Source organism: Salmo trutta, chromosome 13 (assembly GCF_901001165.1).
Source record: "Salmo trutta chromosome 13, fSalTru1.1, whole genome shotgun sequence".
NCBI lineage: Eukaryota > Metazoa > Chordata > Actinopteri > Salmoniformes > Salmonidae > Salmo > Salmo trutta.
The window spans coordinates 38413920-38431819 of NC_042969.1; the positions used below are offsets into that span (position 1 = coordinate 38413920).

General features: G+C 41.7%; 1 protein-coding gene across 1 annotated transcript in view; it reads left to right on the forward strand.

Moving 5' to 3' along the window:
• The window catches only part of LOC115205757 (tetraspanin-17), a gene marked incomplete in the record, with an annotated part of 40387 nt that extends 32172 nt beyond the window's left edge, over positions 1–8215 (forward strand). The window contains 2 exon segments of the mRNA XM_029772065.1: positions 1952–2068; positions 5262–8215. Coding sequence (XP_029627925.1) covers positions 1952–2068; positions 5262–5327 — 183 coding nt within the window.
• Between the last annotated feature and the right edge of the window lie 9685 nt (positions 8216–17900).

Below are 17900 nucleotides of genomic sequence, written 5' to 3' on the forward strand. Positions count from 1 at the left end.
TATGAAGGTAGTTTTGTGCCTAACCATAATATTTTTTTATACTTAAAATAGTTCCTTAGATTCTAATTCAAATAGCTAAATTATTTAGTTAGTCTATCGATTTAAACTGTCCTCTTTCCAACTGTCATTTGATGTCCCGGCGGCTAGACCCCGCGAGACGTCCCGGCGGCTAGACCCCGCGAGACATTTTTACATTTCTCATTTTAGCAGACGCTCTTATCCAGAGCGACTTACAGTAGTGAATGCATACATTTTAAAAAATAAATAAATCCGTACTGGTCCCCCGTGGGAATCGAACCCACAACCCTGGCTTTGCAAACACCATGCTCTACCAACTGAGCCACACGGCGGCTAAAACCCGCGAGACGTCCCGGCGGCTAAAACCCGCGAGACGTCCCGGCGGCTAAAACCCGCGAGACGTCCCGGCGGCTAAAACCCGCGAGACGTCCCGGCGGCTAAACCCGCGAGACGTCCCGGCGGCTAAACTGCGAGATGCGCATGGGGTGTAGAAGCACTAGGCTACAGGCTATGACACTTGATATTTGGACTATTTTATACAATGCCATGTTTTCCCTTTCTTGCTAGTGAATAAATGTCTTATTTTAAAAAAGGTTGGATGTGTCTGACTATTCATGAATTAGTCGACAAGGTTGCTCTGGCTCTGATGCCTATAATTGGCTAATGTTGTTGTCAAATGAACAATGCGCCAATCCTCTCCAACCTGGTATGGTATATAATAAGATACGGAATATTTTCTTAATTTATGGATTAATCAATGCTGATAAATAGGCTATGGACATTTTTGTTTATACTTTCAATGTCAATTTCATACCATGGCATAGCTCTCTCTCTTCATACTTTCCTTGTCAATTCATTATCTTATAGCCTACTTTCGGAAAGGTAGGCCTAGGTTTTTTTTTTATATGTTTTAAAGAAATGAGAAATATTTGCTCTTGTGTTTGACATACGCTGGTGGCTTTATTGACTGGAACTTTTGCGGTGGTGTGCGTATGTGTGAGTTTGCTGATTCTCTTTATAGGCCTATTTGTCCATTCGCAAAGTTTCCTAAAGTAGCCTGTCTGGACTCTCTCTCTAATAAGAATCATATGCTCATGTCATGATCTAATCTGGTTAAAAGGCCTGTTTTCAGTATCTTTAGGCTACGTTACTTCTCTCATTACGGCGTAAAAGCCAAAGGACAAGGACAAATTAGGCATATCTTTACTCTGTCATGCTCTAATATTATGTCAATACGAAAATGCGATAGTTCCTCTCCAACCTGGCATTTCTTAATTTGTTATAACCTGAGTAATAATAATGAAATGTCATGATAAAAACAAAGTGTAATAGCTTGTTTCAAATATGTTTTATTAAGAAGCATATCCATGTAAACAAGTGTATTAACAGAGTTGTAACGTCCCCTTTTTTTTTACACTGGACTTTCTAGACCTAAGACAACAGTAACATACATTTAAACAAAATGGACATATTTTTTATTAATTTTTATTTAACCTTTATTTAACTAGGCAAGTCAGTTAAGAACAAATTCTTATTTACAATGACGGCCTAGGAACAGTCCCTAGCTCAGAACGACAGATTTTTACCTTGTCAGGGATTCGATCTAGTAACCTTTTGGTTACTGGCCCAACGCTCTAACCACTAGGCTACCTGCCGCCCCATACCAAAAATACATGAAAAGGGAACGAAAAGGAGAAACCAGTAACCAAATGGCACCCTATTCCCTTTTATAGTGCACTTCTTTCAACTAGGTCCCATACGGAAGAGGGTGCCATTTGGGAGTCATCTGGTATTTGTTATTCTTCGTGTTCTATTAGTCGTAGTTAATAGCCAGTGGTCTGGTTTGGCTAACTCAATGTTAAATAGGTTTTTCTCCAAACTGTTGGTTGGAGAAACACTTTATTTAAAACATGTATCCAATTTCTCCTCTCAGGAGTTGGACCAGCAGAAGTACATCTACACCAAGGGTTGTGTGGGCCAGTTTGAGAGGTGGCTTCAGGACAACCTGATCATTGTAGCTGGGATCTTTGTGGGCATTGCACTTTTACAGGTAAGGAGGACTCCCAGAGACATTTATTGAACAAATGTATATTTAAAGAGTCAGCTTTTGTGTGAATCAGATAAATAATGTCTGCATTTGAAGTCACCATCATGGCTGGAAGTCAGGGTTTCTGTTAGCCGCCAATTACCGACTTTTGGCCCCAAAACATTATATGAAAAGCAGATAAATAAAACTGTTTCTGGCCAAAATGACCTGACAAAAGAAATCCCCAGATAATACTTTTTATTATTTTATGGAAATACCAGTCGATGGAAATATATTTGACCATCATGCTTATTAGTCTATAGGTTAATATGAATCATTTATTGGTATTAAATTGGCCTGTGTGTTTTTGTTAGTTGTCTTGTATATTATTTGTTGACTTGTCCTTTTACGGGGTGAGTTTGCTGATTCTCTCTAGACCAATACAGTGCATTCAGAAAGTATTCAGACCCCTTGACTTTTTCCACATTTTGTTATGTTACAGCCTTATTCTAAAATGGATTAAATAGAACATTGTCCTCATCGATCTACACACAATACCCCGTAATGACAAAGCGAAAACAGGTTTTTTTTGCTCTGACATGCACTGTCAACTGTGGGACCTTATATAGACAGGTGTGTGCCTTTCCAAATCATGTCCAATCAATTGAATTTACCACAGGTGGACTCTAATCAACTTGTAGAAACGTCTCAAGGATGATCAATTTCGAGTCTCATAGCAAAAGATCTGAATACTTATGTAAATAAGGTATTTTTAATCAATTTGCAAAAACTTGTAGCCTCTTTTCACTTTCTCATTATGGAGTATTGTGATGTCATTATGGAGTATTGTGATGTCATTATGGAGTATTGTGATGTCATTATGGAGTATTGTGTGTAAATTGATGAGGGGAAAAAACAGATGAATCACTTTTAGAATAAGGCTGTAAAGCCAGCAAAATGTGTAAAAAATGAAGGGGTCTGAATACTTTCAGTCAAAAGAATACTTACAGTACCAGTCAAAAGTTTGGACACACCTATTCATTCCAGGGTTTTTATTTATTTGTACTATTTTCTACATTGTAAAATAATAATGAAGACATCAAAACAATGAAATAACACATATGGAATCATGGTGTGACCAAAAAAAGTCTTAAACAAATCAACATATATTTTATATTTGAGATTCTTCAAAGTAGCCACCGTTTGCCTTGATGACAGCGTTGCACACTCTTGCTGACCAATAGGGAGACGTCTATGAGCTTGTGATTTGAAACAATCCACAGCTATTTTTTTAAAACAAGCTGTTGATCCTCGATTTTTTTGGGGTCCGGAAGTGTTGTGAATGATTTTGTTTCTTTCTGCATAGACAGTAGTAATGATATAATTTTGGTCAATGTATTTCCATTTACTTCCCTATTGGATCCACTGCTCTGCCATTTTCTCCTGTTCTATTGGTTTTCATACCAACTTTCTTTCGTCGTCCAGAAGCCAAAAGCACAACCTGGTCATATTAACAACCCGTCCTAGTTGTTGCCTGTTAATAACCCGTCCTAGTTGTTGCCTGTTAATAACCCGTCCTAGTTGTTGCCTGTTAATAACAACCCGTCCTAGTTGTTGCCTGTTAATAATAACCCGTCCTAGTTGTTGCCTGTTAATAATAACCCGTCCTAGTTGTTGCCTGTTAATAACAACCCGTCCTAGTTGTTGCCTGTTAATAACAACCCGTCCTAGTTGTTGCCTGTTAATAACAACCCGTCCTAGTTGTTGCCTGTTAATAACAACCCGTCCTGGTTGTTGCCTGTTAATAACAACCCGTCCTGGTTGTTGCCTGTTAATAACAACCCGTCCTGGTTGTTGCCTGTTAATAACCCGTCCTGGTTGTTGCCTGTTAATAACCCGTCCTGGTTGTTGCCTGTTAACAACCCGTCCTGGTTGTTGCCTGTTAATAACCCGTCCTGGTTGTTGCCTGTTAACAACCCGTCCTGGTTGTTGCCTGTTAACAACCCGTCCTGGTTGTTGCCTGTTAACAACCCGTCCTGGTTGTTGCCTGTTAACAACCCGTCCTGGTTGTTGCCTGTTAACAACCCGTCCTGGTTGTTGCCTGTTAACAACCCGTCCTGGTTGTTGCCTGTTAACAACCCGTCCTGGTTGTTGCCTGTTAACAACCCGTCCTGGTTGTTGCCTGTTAACAACCCGTCCTGGTTGTTGCCTGTTAACAACCCGTCCTGGTTGTTGCCTGTTAACAACCCGTCCTCGTTGTTGCCTGTTAATAACAACCCGTCCTCGTTGTTGCCTGTTAATAACAACCCGTCCTGGTTGTTGCCTGTTAATAACAACCCGTCCTGGTTGTTGCCTGTTAATAACAACCCGTCCTGGTTGTTGCCTGTTAATAACAACCCGTCCTGGTTGTTGCCTGTTAATAACAACCCGTCCTGGTTGTTGCCTGTTAATAACAACCCGTCCTGGTTGTTGCCTGTTAATAACAACCCGTCCTGGTTGTTGCCTGTTAATAACAACCCGTCCTGGTTGTTGCCTGTTAACAACAACCCGTCCTGGTTGCTGCCTGTTAACAACAACCCGTCCTGGTTGCTGCCTGTTAACAACAACCCGTCCTGGTTGTTGCCTGTTAATAACAACCCGTCCTGGTTGTTGCCTGTTAATAACAACCCGTCCTGGTTGTTGCCTGTTAATAACAACCCGTCCTGGTTGTTGCCTGTTAACAACCCGTCCTGGTTGTTGCCTCAGAGATTTCTATCTCTCACATATGGAACCTCTATCAGGTGTGCTGTTTAGAATGCTGTTTTCCCTCGAATATCATTTTGGCAAATGTTTGAAAATGACGTTTTATTGGGCTGCTTCATTACATCATTTGCATATTCTCTTAAGAGCCATTACTACCATAATCTAAATGTGATTTTTCTGGCACTGTGGTTGGACGCCCTAATGGGTTATGCACCCAATGCATATGGGTCCGGTAAATTTCTCAAATGGCCGTTAAATTAAATTCTTCCCGGTCATGTTGTCCTGCACGACATTTTCCTAACGGAAACCCTGCTTGGATTGTGTATTTAGTTTGAGACTGCCATCTGCTGGCGAGAATCATGATTACATCCTTTTCCTTGTGTCATTCTAAATTAGATGTCAGTTAGCTTTATGTCAGAGTCTGGCAGAGAGGAAATGTTTAGTTAGCTAACCTGTGATGTCATTTCCTGTTTAGATATTTGGGATCTGCCTGGCTCAGAACCTGGTGAGTGACGTCAAGGCCGTGAAGGCCAACTGGTGATGCCAGGACCCTGGGGGGAGGGAGTACTCTGACCTTTGACCCCCAACATCCAGCTCACCTCCCACTGAACCGCTGAGAGGTGAAAACACAAAGAACTGTTTACTTCTGGTCCTGCCAGGCTGAGAGGTGAAAACACAGAGCTGTTTACTTCTGGTCCTGCCAGGCTGAGAGGTGAAAACACAAAGAGCTGTTTACTTCTGGACCTGCCAGGCTGAGAGGTGAAAACACAAAGAGCTGTTTACCTCTGGACCTGCCAGGCTGAGAGGTGAAAACACAAAGAACTGTTTACTGTTGGTCCTGCCAGGCTGAGAGGTGAAAACACAGAGCTGTTTACTTCTGGACCTGCCAGGCTGAGAGGTGATAACACAAAGAGCTGTTTACTTCTGGACCTGCCAGGCTGAGAGGTGAAAACACAAAGAGCTGTTTACTTCTGGACCTGCCAGGCTGAGAGGTGAAAACACAAAGAGCTGTTTACCTCTGGACCTGCCAGGCTGAGAGGTGAAAACACAAAGAGCTGTTTACCTCTGGACCTGCCAGGCTGAGAGGTGAAAACACAAAGAGCTGTTTACTTCTGGTCCTGCCAGGCTGAGAGGTGAAAACACAAAGAGCTGTTTACTTCTGGACCTGCCAGGCTGAGAGGTGAAAACACAAAGAGCTGTTTACTTCTGGTCCTGCTGGGCTCGGTAGCTACAACACAAAACATAAGTTACTGTCCCAAACTCACACACACTCGCACACTGTTTATTACCACGCTGGCCTGGGGACTTACACACACACAGAAGTACACATACACATGGACACACAGGGGACTCCTGTGGATGTCTAGCTCAACTGATCTGACTTGAGAAACTGGACTCTTTGTTGTTTACACTTTAATTCCACTGGGTGTGTTTACCTGCTCCAGGAAGATGCACCCATTGGCTGGGGAGACGAACAGAAAGACAAATAAACAGATAGAGGACCTGGGTGAAAGCTGAGAAGAGGATGAGAGGAGAGATACAACTCTCTTCTTTTTATTCGGTCACATATAGTCTATTTCACCTGGTGTCACCTCAACCCTACTACCACTATGATTTCAAAACAGCCCTTCAGAAAGGCCTTCCAGGTCTGCTTGTTAGATACCTACTATCCCACTTGTACAGCCTTTTTGTTTTCTGTACAGTATAGAGTGGGCTCCTGACTGACCTACTGGCTGGCTGACAGGATGGCATTTTTTCCGTTAAACTATGACCACTGAAAGACATTAAGCTCTCTTCATGTTAGGGTAAAATTCAGAAAATTCACAAGAGGGCAAGTCTGGAGTTAGCAAGGCCTTGCTACGGATGCATGTCTTTAACCAGCTGTTTTTGAACAGCATGTTTTAACATTAAATATATAATTATTTTCTTCTGTCCGTCGATGTTTTGAGTTTAATCAAACAGACAGACATATGGAGAGAGGATTTTTCTCTCTCAGCATCCTTGAAGCACAGGGGATAGTAGGCTCGGGGCCTTTTACTTGATCTAACCTTTAACCTTATACTAACGTTAAATCTACGTTGTACTGACGTCGAGTCTACGTTGTACTGACGTCGAGTCTACGTTCTGACGTCGAGTCTACGTTGTGTTGATGTCGAGTCTACGTTGTACTTACGTCGGTCTGATGTGTTTATTCTGTCTCTTCTGGTCTCCACTACCTTTTGGAAGCTTGAATTACATGACACCCTAGTTGTTATTCTGATCTGTCTGATCTGTTTTATGGATTTTTACTTTTCTCCTTTCTTCGTTTTTTTCTCCTAGTGTTTGTTGTGTGTTTCTGTCTGTCTGTTTTAGTTGGACTGGTTTTTAACTTGTTTGTATTGAATAACAAATACTTGTTTAATATCTTCATATATAAATAGTAACACATTTTCTCAGTATAACATGAATGCTGCTTTATCATTGTAACTTCTTAGAGGATTGATATTAGTAAGTAGACTTTCTGGTACATTTCCCATGTTTCCCAGAAATCCTGGTTGTATGATTCTGTATTTCCTGTTTATTCCTGATTTCTGGGAACTCTTTCACAACCAGGATTTCTGGAAATCTGGGAATTTGTGGAAAAGTTAACAAAATGTTTCAACTCTATTAGTATGTTATTTGTAACCAGGTCTAAAGCTTACATGATGAAATGAAAATGAATGCCATATTATTATTCTGATCTTTATTATAACAGATAAAGTGGTGGTCGTGCCATATTAGTGTTTTTCTACTTGCGTATTACCTTGTCAATACAGAGTTTACACTTTCAGCATACCAGTACATTTTAAGCACATTATCAGATTTGTAGCAGTATATGGTTTGAATTTAATTGAATTTAATTGTATTTATTGGAATTTGGGGATTTACATTTTTTGTCTGGCATGAAGACATTCCCTGCAGCTTTCGTCTGACCGCCCCCACAAAATGTCAGCTCTTGTACACAGTTATTTCTCCACTCGTTAACATCCCTTAGATATATACCTGTCTCGCTCTTCCTGTGTAACTCCTCTTGGGGAAATCCTTCCTGGTTGGGCTGCTGTTGTAATAACAGGCTTGATTCTAGCTGTATTATCATTTACTTCCCTGCTTGTCAGAGAACTCAATGTCCCACTCTTTAATGCTGTAGTTCAGCAGTATGGGCTCTGGGTGTTTGTAACGACCGCTTTACTGTCGTTCGTCAAGTAGCCTTGAACGATGGTTTGCCTGAATATGAGAGGTACCAGTTAGTGTGTCAGGCCAGGTTTTTATGCAAAACAAAATTCAAGATTATTCTGACGTTAGAACAGGATATTTGTTTTAAAGGTCCAGTTCTGCTGTTTTTATCTCTTGTCAAATAAGTTCTGGGTATCAATTAAATACCTTACTGTGATTTGTTTTTTATTAAAATTGTAAAAAAAAATAAAAAATAAAAAATATATATATATATATATATTAAAAAAATGCTTCTTAGCAAAGAGCAATTTCTCAAGCAAGACTTTTGCTAGGACTGTCTGGGAGTGGTCTGAGTACAGAGGGGGAAAGCGAAAACGAGCTGTTATTGGCAGAGGTTTGGAACTCTTTCTTATTGGTCACCAGGCAGGCCAAAATGCCATCCCACCAAAACAGGCTCTTTTACTGCGCTGGGCCTTTCATTTCATTTGAAATTATGCTTTCGTTTTTTTGGGGGGGAGGAGGGGGGTGTTTACCAGCCATAGGTTGCTGAATTAGTTTTGTTTTGCTTTGTCCTTTTGATCATGATGGCCTTGCAACATGATACCTTGTGATGTTTCATATTTTCTCTTAGGTTGTCCGAAAATCACACTATTCAATATTACAGTTTGCCTGACCACTCTTCCTGAATTGAATTCCGCTCTATCGATCGCTCCATACAACAGTCTGAACCTGCACGAGTCGTTTGTACTGATGTCAAAAAATTATGTGATGTATTATTCATGTAGGCCAACCCTGGTCCAACCCATCGATTTCTTGGACCAATCGGAATGGTTTGAATGTGTTTAAGAAGTCGTCGGGGAGGAAGTAAATCCAGACTCTTGGTGGAGAAGAAATCTTAGTGGGCCTGGCATCTGTCTGGAGCCATGTGTAGCCTCTAGTCAAAAATAGTGGACTATATAGGGATTAGGGTGCTATTTCCGACACATTTCTCTCCCTAAGATAGATGACATCATTCCAGAGGGGGGAAAGCCTGCATATCATGAATGTATACGTATGGATGAATCTCAATTGTATTTCCTTCCATACTCTCTCCTTGCCTCCTTCTCCAGTCAAAACACATTGAAGGAGGAGTTCCAAGGGGAAGATTGAGATTCACCCTGTCTGTTACCGTTTGTTACTAAGACCTGTTCCAATGCATTTCACCCTACCATGTCATCACTACTTTTTAGCAGTGCAATGAACACACATCTGATGTGAAAATAAGAAATGTGAAAAAAATGAAACTAAGATCTAGTTTTAGCATTATTTCATATTTTGTACATGAAATCAAATAGTTACATTCCATTTTCAGGTATTTGGTTTACTTCCTGTTTTACTTCCTGTGTACTTCCTGTGTATGTGCATTGTCATCTCAGAAAAAAATGAATCGGCAAAATATATATATATATTTTTTAACATTGACACATCGCTTCATTAACGATTTGCTAGATTTCAAAGCACATCTGTACCTAAGTGGGGCTGTACTGTAGGTCTACCCAAGTTCCTGCTGTCAGCTACAATCTTCTTCTCATTGATAATACTGATCTATTATAGAGACACAACATTGTCTCTGTGTTTTAGGTTCACATCATACATGTGCATTTATCAATGATTTCTAATACATACTGGTGTCTGGTGTTTCACAGAACATGACTGAAGTATTTCTCTGTTTTTATCAAATGAAAAGTATGTCTGTGGTTACTTACTGTTGTCATTAGCTAACCTGTTTGGTGGGGTTTTAAAAAAAAAAAAAAAAAGAGAAGTTTATTTGTATTTTTATCTCAAAGCCTTTAAGATATTTTCTTTACGTTCCCCACATTGCTTGTACATTTCCAGAGTCTACCTCATTTTTTTTAGAGAGGTGTTCTTTTAAAAAAGCTAGTGGTTTGGATTTGTACCGTCGCCTGTCAGAAAGACCCTGAGAGGTGTAGAGAATCTCATCTGTTTGTTAAAACCTATAAGAGCGTCATGACAGAAAGACGACAGTAAGGTCCATAAGTTACAACATGCAGGTGTTTTTCTGGGGTTATTTGTACTTTCTGAGGACGAGCTACACGACAGAATAGTGATTTAAGGTTCATTGGTCAAAATGTTTCGACATGGTTTGTTCCTGGTCTTGAAATGGTGTTGTGTATATCTTCCCACTGCAGTGACAGTACCACGCCTGTCATAGCCATTACCCTTTTAAGATGATTCCAAATTATATTTGTCTTCTTTATTATTATTTTAGAAAATGTAACATTCTTATTGTAGCATTCGTGGGGTTTTTTTTGAGAGAGAGACATTTTGAAAAATGTTATTTCTCTCAATTTCTTGAATTCCATTTTGTTATTAATACAGCTGGAATGTAATTTTTTTTTTTACATAAATAAAAAATGATATTAGCCCTTACATACCTCTAAAATTGATTCATTTTATTTTAAATGTTTTGATTGTTATTACGTTAACATCTTAAAGGATAGTATTGCAAAGAAATGCTGATAACGAGTTAGATGCCTTTTTGGGGGACATGGTCTGTTACACACTGTACATTGTGTTAGAAATATACTTTTTCAGATTAAATAAAAAGGATTTATGAAAAACATCAGGCCTCCAATTGCTAGTATGGATGCGTCAACATAAAATGTCTGTCTGTCTGTCTAAAGGCTAGGTGGTCTTGACCAGACTGTTGGTTTCATTTGAAATTAAATGTCATAGCTGTGCCACTAGAGGGCGACACTCGTAAAGAATTAGCTCTGCTCATCTGATGTTGTACTGTATGCATGCATCATGTCTCTTGAGTAGGAGTGCTGATCTAGGACTATGTCCTCCCTTCCCCGGTCATTAAGGGATCTTTAAATTAAGCCAAGGCAGAAATATAAACAATGTTTTTGACAGACACAGTCTTTATTTGGTCACGTAGGTTTGTTTGTGTGAAAATGCTTTATTAAAGAGGACTAAAGAGGACTTTGAGTTTAAAGAAAGTAACTAGAGATAACTGTCTTTTCGATCATGTATTCAAAGCAAATCAAATTGTATTTCTCACATACGCCGAATACGACCGGTGTAGCCCTTACAGTGAAATGTTTACATAAAGCCCTTAACCAACAATGCCCTTTTAAGAAAAATACAAAAAAAGAGTTCCTGGATGGCAGGAAGATTGGTCCCAGTGATGTACTGGGCCGTACGCACTACACTCTGTAGTGCCTTGCAGTCGGAGGCTGAGCAGTTGCCATACGAGGCAGTGATGCAACCCGTCAGGATGCTCTCGATGGTGCAGCTGTAGAACCTTTTGAGGATCTGAGGAACCATGCCAAATCTTTTCAGTCTCCTGAGGAGGAATAGGTTTTGTCATGCCCTCTTCACAACTGTCTTGTTGTGTTTGGACCATGTTAGTTTGTTGGTGATGTGGACGCCAAGGAACTTGAAGCTCTCAACCTGCTCCACTACAGCCCCATTGATGAGAATGGGGGCGTGCTCGGTCCTCCTTTATCTGTAGTCCACAATCATCTATTTTGTCTTGATCACTTTGAGGGAGAGGTTGTTGTCCTTGCACCACACGGTCAGGTCTCTGACCTCCTCCATATAGGCTGTCTCGTCGTTGCCGGTGATCAGGCCTACCACTGTTGTGTCATCAGCAAACTTAATGATGGTGTTGGAGTCGTGCCTGGACGTGCAGTCATGAGTGAACAGGGAGTACAGGAGGGGACTGAGCACTCACCTCTTAGTGGGCCCCGTGTTGAGGATCTGCTTGGCGGATGTGTTGTTACCTACCCTTACCACCTGGGGGGCGGCCCGTCAGGAAGTCCAGGATCCAGTTGCAGAGGGAGGTGTTTAGTCCCAGGGTCCTTAGCTTTGAGGGCGCTATGGTGTTGAACACTGAGCTGTAGTCAATGAATAGCATTCTCACATAGGAGTTCCAGGTGTGAAAGGGCAGTGTGGAGTGCATTAGAGATTGCATCATCTGTGGATCTGTTGAGGCTGTATGCAAATTGGAGTGGGTCTAGGGTTTCTGGGACATTGGTGTTGATGTGAGCCATGACCAGCCTTTCAAAGCACTTCATGGCTACAGACGTGAGTGCTACGGGTCGATAGTCATTCAGCCAGGTTACCTTAGTGTTCTTGGGCACAGGGACTAAGGTGGTCTGCTTGAAACATGTTGTTGGTATTACAGACTCAGACAGGGAGAGGTTGAAAATGTCAGTGAAGACACTTGCCAGTCGGTCAGCGCATGCTCTGAGTACACGTTCTGGTAATCTGTCTGGCCTTGTGGATGTTGACCTCCGGCTGCGGAGAGCATGATCACACAGTCGTCTGGAACGGCTGATGCTGTTATCTTGTTTGGGATAGGGGGCAGTATTTTCACAGCCGGATAAAAAACGTACCCGATTTAATCTGGTTATTACTCCTGCCCAGAAACTAGAATATGCATATAATTAGTAGATTTGGATAGAAAACACCCTAAAGTTAATAAAACAGTTTGAATGGTGTCTGTGAGTATAACAGAACTCATATGGCAGGCCAAAACCTGAGAAGATTCTATATGGGAAGTGCCCTGTCTGACCATTTCTTGGCCTTCTGTAGCCTCTTTATCGAAAATACAGGATCACTGCTGTAACGTGACATTTTCTAAGGCTTTCCTTGGCTCTCAGAAGGCGCCAGAACGTGGAATGATAACTCTGCAGTCTCTGGGCGAAAAACAGTAGGGGTTTTGGAGAGTGGTACTTCTGAGAACAATGGCACTGGTGCGCGCGTGCATGCGACGACTCCATTTTCTTCTTTCAGTGTTTGAACGGATACAGCATCTCCCGGTTGGAATATTATTGGTATTTTACGATTTAAATCGCATAAAAATTGATTTTAAACAGCGTTTGACATGCTTCGAAGTACGGTAATGGAATATTTTGAATTTTTTTGTCACGAAATACGCCGGCGCGTCACCCTTCGGATAGTGATTTGAACGCACAACAAAACGGAGCTATTTGGATATAACTATGGATTATTTGGAACCAAAACAACATTGGGTGTTGAAGTAGAAGTCCTGGGAGTGCATTCTGACGAAGAACAGCAAAGGTAATCCAATTTTTCTTATAGTAAATCTGAGTTTGGTGAGTGCCAAACTTGGTGGGTGTCAAAATAGCTAGCCATGATGGCCGGGCTATCTACTCAGAATATTGCAAAATGTGCTTTCACCGAAAAGCTATTTTAAAATCGGACACCGCGATTGCATAAAGGAGTTCTGTATCTATAATTCTTAAAATAATTGTTATGTTTTTTGTCAACGTTTATCGTGAGTAATTTAGTAAATTCACCGGAAGTTTTCGGTGGGTATGCTAGTTCTGACCAAAACATGCTAATGTAAAAAGCTGGTTTTTGATATAAATATGAACTTGATTGAACAAAACATGCATGTATTGTATAACACAATGTCCTAGGAGTGTCATCTGATGAAGATCATCAAAGGTTAGTGCTGCATTTAGCTGTGGTTTTGATTTTTGTGACATATATGCTAGCTTGAAAAATGGGTGTGTGATTATTTCTGGCTGGGTACTCTCCTGACATAATCTAATGTTTTGCTTTCGTTGTAAAGCCTTTTTGAAATCGGACAATGTGGTTAGATAAAGGAGAGTCTTGTCTTTAAAATGGTGTAAAATAGTCATATGTTTGAAAAATTGAAGTTTTTGCATTTTTGAGGTATTTGTAATTCGCGCCACGCTATACCATTGGATATTGGTGAGGCGGAACGTCTGTCCCTAAGCATGTTTCAGTGTTACTTGCTTAGAAGCGAGCATAGAAGTAATTTAGCTCGTCTGGTTTGCTCGTGGCACTGGGAAGCTCTCCGCTGTACTTCCCTTTTGTAGTCTGTAATAGTTTGCAAGCCCTGTCACATCCGACGAGCGTCGGAGCCGGTGTAGTACGATTGGATCTTAGTCATATTTTGAAGCTTTGCGTCAGAGGGCATAGCGGGATTTCTTATAAGCTTCAGAGTTCGAGTCCCGCTCCTTGAAAGTGGCAGCTCTACCCTTTAGCTCAGTGCGGATGTTGGGGTATGTACATACAGTCACTGTGGGGATGACGTCATCGATGCACTTATTGATGAAGCCAGTGACTGATGTGGTATACTCCTCAATGCCATCGGAGGAATCCCGGAACATATTCCAGTCTGTGCTAGCAAAACAGTCCTGTAGCTTAGCATCTGCTTCATCTGATCCCTTTTTATTGATCTAGTCACTGGTGCTTCCTGCTTTAATTTTAGCTTGTAAGCAGGAATCTGGAGGATAGAATTATGGTCAGATTTGCCAAATGGATGGCGAGGGAGAGCTTTGTACACGTCTCTGTGTGGAGTAAAGGTGTTCTAGAGTTTTTGTAGAGTTGTTTTCCCCCTCTGGTTGCACATTTAACACACTGTTAGAAAATAGATTTATTTCAGCATTTCTTTCTTTCATCACATTCCCAGTGGGTCAGAAGTTTACATACACTCAATTAGTATTTGGTAGCATTGCCTTTACATTGTTTAACTTGGGTCAAACGTTTCGGGTAGCCCTCCACAAGTTTCCCCCAATAAGTTGGGTGAATTTTGGCCCATTCCTCATGACAGTGTTGGTGTAATTGCATCAGGTTTGTAGGCCTCCTTGCTCGCACAGGCTTTTTCAGTTCTTCCCACAAATGTTCTATGGGATTGAAGTCAGGGCTTTGTGTTGGCCACTCCAATACCTTGACTTTGTTGTCCTCAAGCCATTTTGCAACAACTTTGCAAGTATGCTTGGGGCCATTATCCATTTGAAAGACCCATTTGCTACCAAATTTTAACTTCCTGACTGATGTCTTGAGATGTTGCTTCAATATATCCACATAATTTTCCTTTCTCATGATGCCATGTATTTTGTGAAGTGCACCAGTTCCTCCTGCAGCAAAGCACCCCCACAACATGATGCTGCCACCCCCGTGCTTCAAGGTTGGGATGGTGTTCTTCGGCTTGCAAGCCTCCCCCTTTTCCCTCCAAACATAACAATGGCCATCATGGCCAAACAGTTCTATTTTTGTTTCATCAGACCAGAGGACATTTCTCCAAAAAGTACGATCTTTGTCCCCATGTGCAGTTGCAAACCGTAGTCTGGCTTTTTTATGGCGGTTTTTGGAGCAGTGGCTTCTTCCTTGCTGAGCGGCCTTTCAGGGTATGTCGATATAGGACTCGTTTTACTGTGGATATAGATACTTTTGTATCTGTTTCCTCCAGCATCTTCACAAGGTCCTTTGCTGTTGTTCTGGGATTGATTTGCACTTTTCTCACCAAAGTACGTTCATCTCTAGGAGACAGAACGCATCTCCTTCCTGAGCAGTATGACGGCTACTTGGTCCCATGCTGTTTATACTTGCGTACTATTGTTTGTACAGAAGAACGTGGTACCTTCAGGCGTTTGGAAATTGCTCCCAAGGATGAACCAGGCTTATGGAGGTCTACAATTTGTTTTCTGAGGTCTTGGCTGATTTCTTTTGATTTTCCCATGATGTCAAGCAAAGAGGCACTGAGTTTGAAGGTCGGCCTTGAAAAACATCAACAGGTACACCTTCAATTGACTCAAATTATGTCAATTAGCCTATCAGAAGCTTCTAAAGTCATGACACTTTTCTGGAATTTTCAAAGCTGTTTAAAGGCACAGTCAACTTAGTGTATGTAAACTTCTGACCCACTGGAATTGTGATACAGATAAGTGAAATAATCTGTCTGTAAACAATTTTTGGAGTAATTACTTGTGTCATTCACAAAGTAGATGTCCTAACCGACTTGCCAAAACTATAGTTTGTTAATCAGAGAAACACAGTGTAGGTGTTATGAACAGCTCAATCAGAGACACAGTTTGTGTTATGACCAGCTTGTGATTCTGCAACTGAAGTGATGGCTGGGGGGGAGACAGAGAGGAAGTGTGTGTGTGTGTGTGTGTGTGTGTGTGTGTGTGTGTGTGTGTGTGTGTGTGTGTGTGTGTGTGTGTGTGTGTGTGTGTGTGTGTGCTTGCGTGTGTTTATGTGATGACCAGCGTGATACTGAAGTCATGGCCATCCATCCAGCCTAATGGCTTTCAGTCAACACTAAACCAGTACAGTCTGTTGGAGAGGAATACCTACTAATGTTATGTCAGCTAGGAGTTCAGATACATAAGAACAAATTCAGATTTTGTGTTGAACAGGGGTGCTGACTAGTGGAACATATTGTAACATTTAGAATATAGGATAACGAATATTCCCCCCACAACCTCTCTCCCATGCTACCAGACCCAGCCCGCCTCAGCACAGCTCTACCAGACCAGGCCCACTTCAACTCAGCCCAGCTCTACACAGCACCGACCACTACCTTAGGGCCTGGCAAAACACTGTTGACAGTAGTGGACCACATGATGCAGTGGACCACGTATCATTCACATCATCAGCCCTCCACACCACTATCCTCAATCCCCCCCACAACCTCCCTCACAGGCTAGTTTTGGTTACCCTTCCTACTCCCATCCTCAGGACAGGCCTAGGATACTCCTGCCCCCCCTCGGCAGCCCCAACCCTGCAACAGGAGCCACACCAACACACCCAGAATGGAGAATTGGCAGCTGCTCTGGTCCCCTGCAGCAGCTCCTCTCGTTTGGTGGGTGCTTCATTCGCGTAGACTGAGCTCTGCCAACACCGCTCTCCCTGCATCCAGCAACTTGAGGGTCTGTCAAATGTTCAGTCTGCTCTGCTCTCACGTGGGGCCAGGGACCTTGGCAAAGTCTCAGCTCACTCAACAAATAGCTGCAGATGACCCTATGCCTGTTAGCTCTTATGGGAATGCACTGAATACCCCCCCTCTGACTTTAAGTCTCATAGAGGACTTGGATGCACCTCAATGTATGATAAAGAAAATGGACACAATTGGCATTTGGGTACATGACTCGTGTCCTGGTTCTCTCAAAAAATATGCTTCTGCATCTGATAAAGATGTAGAAGTAAATTATTATAATCTATTTAGATGTGACAGATTACAGAAAGGGGGAGGAGTGGCCATATATGTACAATCTAATCTCATGTACTTTCAAATTCTCTAAAATGATGTTGGAGGCCACTTATGGTAGATAAATTAACATTAAATTATTTGGCATCAGCTCTGCAGGACATGTATTAAATAGTTTTTTCCCTCATCAATCTAAACACAATACTCCATAATGACAAAGCAAAAACAGGTTTTTAGACATTTTTGCAAATGTATAAAAATAAAAATGAATGGACATACATAAGTATTCAGACCCTTTACTCAGTACTTTGTTGAAGCACTTTTGGCAGCGATTACAGCGTTGAGTCTTCTTGGGTATGACGCTACAAGCTTGGCACACCTGTATTTGGGGAGTTTCTCCCATTCTTCTCCGCAGATCCTCTCAAGCTCTGTCAGGTTGGATGGGGAGCGTTGCTGCACAGCTATTTTCAGGTCTCTCCAGAGATCTTCGATCAGGTTCAAGTCCGGGCTCTGGCTGGGTCAGTCAAGGACATTCAGAGACTTGTCCCGAAGTCACTCCTGCGTTGTCTTGGCTGTGAGCTTAAGGTCGTTGTCCTGTTGGAAGGTGAACCAGTCTGAGGTCCTGAGCACTCTGGAGCAGGTTTTCATCAAGGATCTCTCTGTACTTTTCTCAGTTCATGTTTGCCTCGATCCTGACTAGTCTCCCAGTCCCAGAAAAACCCTGTCCCTGAAAAACATCCCCACAGCATGATGCAGCCACCACCACCGTAGGGATGGTGCCTGGTTTTCTCCAGACGTGAAGCTTGGCATTCAGGCCAAAGAGTTCAATCTTGGTTTCATCAGACCAGAGAATCTTGTTTCTCATGCTCTGAGAGTCTTTAGGTGACTTTTGGCAAACTCCAAGCGGGCTGTCATGTGCCTTTTACT